We start from the raw sequence: 10,130 nt of genomic DNA, 5'->3' as shown, positions 1-10,130 counted from the left end.
TAAGTACCATGTATATCTTGAAAAATAAAGAATATTAAGGTGTTGATTAAAGTCCAAGTGTTTAGTTAATATGTTGAAGCTATAATGAAGAGAATATCCATAATTACAAATTAATCAAATTGTACTAGTAAGATATTTAATTAATAGTGTATATGAACACTAAAATATTATACTATCTTAAGGTTTTAACATTTTTACTTTTTTTAGGATACAAAAACATTGATTTTTTTTTTATATTATGGTTTAATTAAATTAAAGAATTATTAAAATTGTCTAAAATTAATGATTTAATTTATATGAATACATTTTTTTATATATTAAGTATGTATTATAAAATAACATAATGTTGGTAGAAAGGGGGATCTTTTTATTGAAATTATTGAATTTGAGGGTCGCGGATCAAAAAGGTTGGTTACCACTGCTCTAGATGAATATTTTTTAATTCAAGAACGTCAATATTTAATGTTACTTATTTTATACAAATAGAGAAATAGCAGATATGTATAGTTTGATTATAGATCTATTGAAATTTAATTTCTATAAATCTGTATATAATAAAAATAATGCATTTGTTAAATTGTATTGATTTGTTTAAAATGTTCCTTAAAATAGCTTATAGTGGGGGTAACGGTATTTTTTTTCCCTTCGATATTTCGGTATGATATTTCATACCGGTATGAGTCGGTATACCGAAAATATCGTTATATCGGTATTTTGATTCGGTATATTCGATATTTTTAAAATTAACGGTATTCCAGTATTTTTAATATTTGGTTATATAATATATTATAGTTATGATTTAATTTATTATTAAAAAGAATAATATATCATAAGATTAATATGATTTAATTTATTTCTTAAAACTACAAAACAATACTGACCCGACGGTTCGACCCATATCGATATTTGAATATGTTTATTATTTAGTATATAAGTGTTAATATAATATACAAGGCCCATGTAATTTCCTACTGAAAATTTTGTACAATTTAAAAATGAATTAAAATACTAAATGACCAATTTCGGTGTAATCAATATTTTCAATACTTTGGTAATTCGATATTTTCGATATTTTCGATATTATCGGCATACCGTTTTTAAAAAATAGACGGTATACCGCCGGTAGGTTAACCGGTATAATACCGGTATATCGACCTCAAATTGGTTTACCGGTATTACCGTCACCCCTAGCTTATAGACTTTAATTTATTTGTATGTAAATCATATAAATCATAATCTAAATAAAGGGAAAAAACAACTACTTCGGTTCCTGTAAAACTTTCTGTTATTTCTTATCATGAAAAATATTTAAAAAAAAAAGTTACCACAAAATGATAATTATGTATATAAAAAATTGGATAATTTTTCAATAAATTTTTCACACTGACCCAAGTGTAAGTGTAGGCACAGCGTTTATAGTGTAGCATTGATCGTTATCAATTTAAGCCTTATCAGCTAATAGTTTAATCTGCAATTTCAAATAAATGTCGAAACACAACTCACCAAGTTCTAAATACCAAATACCAACTATTATAATCGTTTTTAGTATTTGGACTCACGAATACTGTGGTTGAGTTATAAAAATAATAAAATATATATAACAAATTTAATTTTTATATTATATTATTATATTTTATTTTATTTATATATATTTAACATATGATATTTAATAATAAATAAAATATAAAAATAATTTAAACAACCATCATCGTCGTCATCGTTTACATATACAACTGCTGGGATTTTGATAGGATTCCACAGCTCTAACAATATTTCGTCATCGGAAAAGTCACAAAACTCCATCACGTGCAATTTTTGTTTTTCTATTTCTTTTAATATTATAATTGTTAATTATTAATATTAAATATTCGATTTTGGTGATAACTCGTTGTTATCAAAATCGGGGAACTACCAGTCCCTTGAACACTATATGATAACATATATATGTTATCATATAGATATTAATGTCGCTACTATATCCGTGATACGGACACCGGGAGTGTAAACAATCATTGATAAATGATTAACAAATTACAGTACGAGTAATGCGTTCATGGACGTTCAGACTTATATTTACTTATATGATCTTGTATTAAAGAAATCAATATTTTTTCTATAAATTTGTTCCTGATGGTCGATTCATTAACTTCATTTTTAAATCGTATACGTTATTAATTTTTGTTTATTTCCAGCAGAACACAAACTATGGCTCCAGATAACTATCGATTCGCCGAAAGTAAGTATTTGAAGATTCAGATTTTTATTACTGACAGTAAAATTGCTTACTGTGTTTTAATTACTATGATAGTGAATGAAAAAAAAAACTATTTAACAGCTAATATTTAGTTACTATTGTTTTTTGATTCCTAAACTGTATATATAAGTGTATAATGTATTAATAAATTCTATCATGTGTCTTCCATCAACCCGTTTATTAATCCTAAAGTAGAACATTGATCATCCTTTTGCCATTGGACTAAGAATGTATACAATGTATAAAAGAAAAAAATGTGTTTTTGTGCTAATGAACTATGCGTTTAACAAACTGCAAAATTATTCAATTATTTGAAAAAGTATTTATTTTTGATTGTTTGTGAGAATCTTTAGCATTGTTAATAGATAAAATCTTTTGTTTTAATAGCATTTTACTTGATACATCTGTTTCATCTTATTTTTTGTACTTTGAGTAATTCGATGATTTATGAATGATGATGGATTATCCTCTTTTTCATAACATTGTTATTCTAATTTGTAATAGTTTATTAATATATGATAACATTAAGTTACCTGATATTTAATAAGGTTGACAGATATGAGAGCAAAGTAACGGATAGTTGAGGTTTTGCTGTGTATTAAGTATTTTGACTTTTGTTATTATTGTTTATTATTATTATTATTTGATTTCATAAAAATAAATTCAATACAAATGGATTTTTTTTTTAAAAATATTGTTTATATCAAATACATTTTTATTAGTTTTATTTGTATATGATCAATTATTTATTTTACATTGTTATTTAACGACAATACGACTATATATTAATATTATTATAATAATATTATTATATTATTATTATAAATAATATTATAAAATAATATAAATATAAATATAAATAATAAATATAAATTATATTTATATAATAATATAAATATAAATTATAATATTATAATATTATTATTATTTTTATAATATATATTATAACAGATCAGAATGAAAAATAGGTTTCAAAACTTATTAATTTGTTCAAACTTCTGGTTTTTATTTAAAACTGAAACTGTAAAATATTTTGTTAATTTTGAAGTTATATAATTGTTTAATCCATCTATTTATTTTTAATTATTTAATATTTAAAATATTGAATCAATATTTATGAATTTTTGACTAAAAAATTTATGTATATATTTTAAAAAATAATAATTTCTTTTATTTAGGTGATAGCTTACTTTGTTTTCATGGTCCAATGTTATATGAAGCAAAATGTTTAAAACGTCGGAAGTCAAATGATGGCAAAGCACAATATTTTGTTCACTATAAAGGTTGGAACAGTAAATGGGAAGAATGGGTAGATGATGATCGTGTTTTGACTGTAAATAATTCCAATATGAACAAAATGGCATTATTAAAAGAAATGCAGTGAGTAAATAATTTATAACAAATAACAATAGTCGGTAACAAAAAAAAAATGTTATACTTATAGTACCAATTCAAAAAAAGGTTCATCAAAACGTTCAATAACTGTGGTTAAAGAAGAAACCATTCGCAATTCAACTCCTCCTGTGAAAGGAAGAAAGCGTAAACATTCAGAAATATCTGTCGAATTAAATCAAACAGTAAATGTTCCATCTCCATCTGAACCTAAACCAAAAAAACGAGGCAATAAATTTTAATTATTTATTATTTTGTATTCTTCATTTATTATTAAAAAGTTTTTATTTGTATAGGTCGCCCTCCAAAAATTTTAACTCCTAAAATCGATCAAACGACTGAAGTTACTAAAAAAACTGAAATATCTAAACCAACTGGAGTATCTAGAGGAACTGAAGTATCTAAAGCAGCTGGAACATCTAGAGGAACTGAAGTATCTAAAGCAGCTGGAACATCTAGAGGAACTGAAGTATCTAAAGCAGCTGGAACATCTAGAGGAACTGAAGTATCTAAAGCAGCTGCAGCATTTAAAGCTGCTGAGTTATCTAAAGCACCTGGAGTGTCCAAAACAATTGGAGCTAAAGCAACTGGAGTATCTAAAGCAGCTGGAGTATCTAAAGCAGCTGGAGTGTCTAAAGCAACTGGAGTGTCTAAAGCAATTGGAATGTCCAAAACAACTGAAGTATCTAAAGAAATTAAATTATCTAAAGCAACTGGAGTGTCTAAAGCAACTGGAGTATCTAAATCAACAGGAGTTTCTAAAGCAATTGGAGTGTCTAAAACAACTGAAGTATCTGAAGAAATTAAAGTACCTAAAGTAGCTGATATTGAAACAGAAACTAAAATTCAAGAAGTTGAAATAGCCAAACCAAATGAAATAGCCATTGCAATTGAATCAACTATAGTTGGTGAATCAGCTATGGCAGTCGAATCAACTATGATAGTTGAACCAACTATGTTATCAACTATTGAATCAACTATGGTAGTTGAATCGACTACAGTAGAAAAAGAAATTACAACAGCCAAAGAAACTACAGCAGATAAAATAATTGCAGGAGATAAAGATACTTCAGCGGCCAAAGAAACTTTAGTAGCTAAAGAAACTTCAGTAGACAGAGAAACTTCAGCAGACAAAGAAGCTTCAGCAGCGGAAGAAACTACAGCAGATGAAGACACTTTACCAGGTGAAGAAATTACAGCAGTTGAAGAAACTACAGAAGTTGGTGGATCTAAAACAGCTGAAGAATGTACATCAATTGAAGAAACTATAGCAACTGAAGAAACTATAGCAACTAAAGTTATTAGATCAGCTGAAGAAACTACTGCAGTTGAAGAAATTGAAGCAGGTAAAGGAACTAAAGAAACTGAAGAAGCTGAAAGAACCGAAGAAGCTGAAAGAACCGAAGCAGCTGAAGAAACCGAAACAGCTGAAGGAACCAAAGAAGCTGAAGGAAGCGAAGCAGTTGAAGAAACCGAAGCAACTGAAGGAACCAAAGAAGCTGAAGAAACCGAAGCAGTTGAAGAAACCGAAGCCGTGGAAGTAACCGAAGCAGCTGAAGTAACCAAAGCAGCCGAAGTAACTGAAGAACCCGAAGCAGCCAAAGGAACTGAATCAATCGAAGGAACTGAAACAGCTGAAGGAATTGAAACAGCCACAGGAACTGAAGCAGTTGAAGGAACTGAAACAGTTGAAGGAACTGAAGCAGTTGAAGGAATTGAAAAAGCCGTAGAAACTGAAGAAGTTGAAGGAACTGAAGCAGCTGAAGTAACTGTAGTAGTTGAAGAAACTAAAACAACTGAAGACAATTCAGAAATTGAAGCAGCTACAGAAATGATAGAATCTAATATAGTTGATAAGGCAGTTGAATTAATTGATGAAAGTAATCATCATAAAGAAATGTATGTAATTGATGAAATCAATGAAATTGAAAAAACTGAAGAAAATAAAGGTGAAGCAATTAATGAAACTGAAGCAGTGGAAACTAGTACAGAATCAGAATGCGATGAAGTAATGGAAGAAACTGAATCTGAGATAATTTATGAAAGTGAAGCAGACCCAGATGATACATTTACGGTTCCTGCTCCAGTTCCAGTTGTAATAACTACACCAGTCATAAACATACCAGATGTGTTGAAAACAAGACTTGCTTTTGATTATGTTATTATTTCACAACAAAATAAAGTATGAGTAAAAAAAGCTATATAAATTAAATAGTTTTATTATTAGATTTCTTTATGTTTAGGTCTTAAAATTTCCAAAAGAAAATACTATACAAGAATTGATTCATAAATATACTACCGAAAAGTCCGAGTTAGAAGAAAAATGTCATTGGTAAGTATTTAATGACTAATTAATTTTTTTCCTTTCTCCCAACTATTTGTGTTCGGTTATTTAATGACTAATCAATATTTTTTTCAATATGTAATGTTATTTTTTTTTTAGGGAAAGATCATTTAATATTGGTTTAACTTTAATACAGTATTTCAATGTTCTAATACATAAAAATTTGTTGTACCAGGAAGAAAAGAAATATCAGATGAGGAAAAAGGCAATTTAAAAAACATACAAGGAAATTATGTTTGTGAAATGAATAGGCTTTTATTTTAAGGCACTAAATACTTCTTTATAAATTATTGTCTGTTAATTAATAATAAATTATAATAATTACTATTACCTAAGTTTTAATACTAAAAAATATAGAAATGTGTAATAATATTGTTCATAATAATGCTTTTTAAAATGCTCTATTATAAAAATTAACTCAATTATGAATATTACAACATATTTAACTATTGAGCTATCAAATTAAGAAAGAAAAATAATACAAGTAATAAAGTAGTTTAAATATTAGGTAAAATAATTAAATATCACGAGAAAGTGGATTTTTAGGTTTTTAAAAGTCTAAAATAGGATTCTAATATGCTCTGAAAAAAATATTCTCTTAATATTTTTTGAACATGTAAAATATGCTATAAATATGATTTAATTTTAATTTTAAATAGTTTTTAGATTGTAGGCAGGTTACAATTAGTGATGGGAATAATTAATGAAATAATCGAATCATTTGATTATTTAAAAACCATTTGATTAATCGAATACATTCAATATATAATTCAATAATATATTTTTAATTTAAAGGATTTCACACCTGCATGTGTTGTACAACAGCAATTTTGTGTTCAGTAGTTCAAATTTAGTAATGTTAGCTTTAATATTAGAGTGAGCTAACCTATAATCATAAGGAATAATAATAATATTAAAAAATTAATAAATTATTATACTAATATAATTATGTTTAAAATGGGCCTGGCCCATATAATTGTAATAAATAAATAAATATATAAATGATTGGTCAGTTATAGTTCTAATTCTAATCATCACATTTGAAATTTTGAATGAAAATCTGCTATGTCAGCTTGTCAGATGGAGATAATACATATAACGTCTTCTTAAATGTGGCGTCCTCTTAAATTCATAATTTAAAAATGTTCTTTATTATTTATAGTTCTAGAAATAGATATTAGTATATTTATAGATACATACTTTACTCTTTATTTTATTGTACAATGTTGTCTAAAAATTATTATGAGATTAATTCTGAATTTTATTAATTATAATAGTCAATATTCGGAACTCAGAAGCAATATTAAATAATAATATAGTTTAGTTATATAATATAGTTATATTATATAATATATAATATAATATATATTATATAATATAGTAGTTGGTCTTTACACATTTTTTTTAAACATCTGGGCTTTATATGGGTACAGTTTTGATGAAGTTAACTATTTCAATAACAGATAGCAAGACTTCATTAAGGCTTGAATTATAATTTTTGAAGCGAGCATACAAATATAGGATGCGCGGACTTACATGACCAAAAAGAAAAAGATAACAAAAACTATATTATATTACAATTTTATTTTTAGTTTCTACTGCGAACGTGGCTCCCTTGATAATAACCGAAGACGCCCCTGGGAGCTGCGATGCACAGGTTGAAAACTACTGTTATAGTTTAAACATTATTAAAGAAAAAATATAAAATATTGATATAAAGTCAAAAATGTCACTTGTTCTCTCAAAATCTAATACATAATATTGGATTATAAGTATTTTAAATACGTTATTAATCAATATTCTAAAATAATTTTGTTTTTAAAGATAAATTATGATTACATAATCAGTCTTTTATTAGTATCAATATCTGTTGTGTGCTATTAATTATTATTTCTTTATTACAGGCAAAAAAACATTTGCAACATAAAATTAATTCTCGTGAAATAAAATCAATCCTATACAAAAATCTCTTGTATCCTAAAAAACTATGGCATTACGTATATGGACCTACTCATCTACTGCGGATGTTTGGTTAGTATCAAAATAAAAGTATATTTCATTTTTAATGGTTTTTCGTGTTTTGTTTTATAAAATTTCATAAAAGTTATTTATTTAATTCAATTAAAATACTAATGAAAAATAAAACTCTCCTACTGTTAGGAAACTAATTTATTTTTATTAAATAAAATTAAGGATTAGCATTTCTGTTTATTTCCAGTGTATATAAATCTAAAGCTGAGACTTAAACAATTTCTTATAATAAAAGATGATTTTTAATCAAGTAGTTTTATCATTACTTGAACTTTTATGAAATTTATAAATATTTGTTTTTCAGTTGAATTACCTGAAATTTTATCAACGTTCACTTATACTGATGAACAATTAGCTTTCATTTCAGAAAATTTGGAAGATTTTTTGAAGTAAGTATACATTTTTAATTACTGAAGTTTTTATTTTGGATGTTTCAATTTAAAATTTAATTATGAAAATAAGTAAAAGTAATATTTATTAATAAAACTATAATAAAGTAATTGTTTGTAATCAACATGATTGTTGGAAGCTTTTAACTCAATAAAAATAATTTAAATTTAGTTTGACCTACAAAATTAAGTGCTGTTAATTATTTAATAATTCTTATCAAGAGAATGATCTATTGTACATATGTTTATATTTATTATAATTATATTGAAATGAAAATTATAAACACCTTTAATTTTTAGCATTGAGATTTATTTTCCCAACATTTATTATACAATATTTATTCTGTTCAATATTTTCATACAAACATTAACTACACTTTTGTTTTTCAGGTATCTTGAAATAAATTACGATACATATTTCACAGATGATGACTATATAGATATAAAAAATACGTCTTAAGATATCATATTTAATAATTGGAAAAATAATTATTTATATATATAAGCGAAATGGAAATTTACTTTGAATATATTGAATATATTAAATGAATATGTATATATATTATATATATGTGTGTATGTATATTATTTAAGATAATTAATTGGTTAATTTTATCTTATTTTTTTTAATTTATATTTATGTGTATAAATACTATACATTAGTACAATAATGTATATTAATTAATATATCCGATGATTATTTCAAAATCATGTTTTGTTATTATTTTCTAATTTTTATGAAAAATTATATAAGTATTTACATCTGTGGCTTAAACACTATGTAACATAGAAAACACAGCGTCAGTATATCTAAAATATTTTCTAATACGTCTCAATCCCAATTCGTTCAATTTACAATCTAATTTTAAACTTAAATATTGACTGCTTTCACAATTTAAGTATGTCCATGATTAAGGCATAATCACAATAATCATAATCAGAAAATGGGAAATGTTAGTCACATAACACAGGAGAAAGACCTTGAGATTTCACAAAATAGGTTCCTGTGTAACAGATCTAATTCACAAGAAAATCGATTATGTTTGGTTGATGGTTAAAAAATTTCTCTTCAAATATTTAGAAAAAAAATATTCACCGATTTGAAACAAGAACGACACCAACGCACTTGAATTGCATACATAAAGCGCCGTTTTACTTATATTTTCATGCATCAAGTAAAATTAATCTGAGTATCATTGCTGCAAATAGGATTCTCGAGAGCGACATATATTTGTTAAAATATGGTTATAAAGAAGTATTGAAAAACATAAAGATAAATCAATATTTAAATTTTAACCATATATTACATAAAATACATTATATAAACATAATGATGATTATGTATAAATATAATGTGTAGTATAGTCCGTGTTCATTATTCATATTTAATATATAGATTGTAATATTTATGTCTTTTATAGTGATATAAATTATATTAATGATTCAGTAATCTTATTTTTACAACAATGTGCCAAGATTCAACAGTTGATCATCACGACTGATATATAATAATATAGAAGTAACTCATGAGCATACCTATATTCGCATAATTATAATAAACTATATATCTGAGTTATGGGATAACGGCAAGCCCGGACTATCTATGATTTTTAGGGGCCCAGCGCCAAACAATTTTAGGGGCCTATAACTATAATCAAAATATTGGTGATCCACACATGAATATATTTCAAAGACAAAAAAAATATTATATTCTAATTTA

The 10,130-nt window shown here is 25.5% G+C and overlaps 1 protein-coding gene across 2 annotated transcripts; it reads left to right on the top strand.

The window, feature by feature from the left end:
* Positions 1-1,946: 1,946 nt before the first annotated feature.
* Positions 1,947-8,920, top strand: LOC112694542 (enolase-phosphatase E1-like). 2 transcript variants are annotated; one of them, XM_025570047.1, is made up of 9 exons: positions 1,947-2,236; positions 3,433-3,634; positions 3,699-3,874; positions 3,943-5,828; positions 5,890-5,978; positions 6,090-6,195; positions 7,895-8,021; positions 8,326-8,410; positions 8,801-8,920. In XM_025570047.1, exons 1-9 carry the CDS (start codon positions 2,206-2,208, stop codon positions 8,868-8,870), a joined length of 2,772 nt encoding a protein of 923 aa, XP_025425832.1. In that variant the 5' UTR covers positions 1,947-2,205; the 3' UTR covers positions 8,871-8,920. The 2 variants fall into 2 exon arrangements, with proteins under 2 accessions (XP_025425832.1, XP_025425833.1); XM_025570048.1 differs by lacking the exons at positions 8,326-8,410; positions 8,801-8,920 and having other exon boundaries at positions 1,948-2,236; positions 6,090-6,198; positions 7,897-8,001.
* Positions 8,921-10,130: the final 1,210 nt, after the last annotated feature.

The sequence above is a fragment of the Sipha flava genome, unplaced genomic scaffold (assembly GCF_003268045.1).
Source record: "Sipha flava isolate LNK unplaced genomic scaffold, YSA_version1 130_pilon_pilon, whole genome shotgun sequence".
Taxonomy (NCBI): Eukaryota; Metazoa; Arthropoda; class Insecta; order Hemiptera; family Aphididae; genus Sipha; species Sipha flava.
This window is presented reverse-complemented; position numbering and strand designations above follow the sequence as displayed.

Excerpts from the sequence above, each read along its gene's own strand:
- LOC112694542 (XM_025570047.1), top strand. The coding sequence starts at position 2,206 with ATGGCTCCAGATAACTATCGATTCGCCGAAA. Across the intron at positions 5,979-6,089 it reads TTAGAAGAAAAATGTCATTG|GGAAAGATCATTTAATATTG; the intron begins GTAAGTATTTAA and ends TTTTTTTTTTAG. Across the intron at positions 8,022-8,325 it reads TCATCTACTGCGGATGTTTG|TTGAATTACCTGAAATTTTA; the intron begins GTTAGTATCAAA and ends TTTGTTTTTCAG.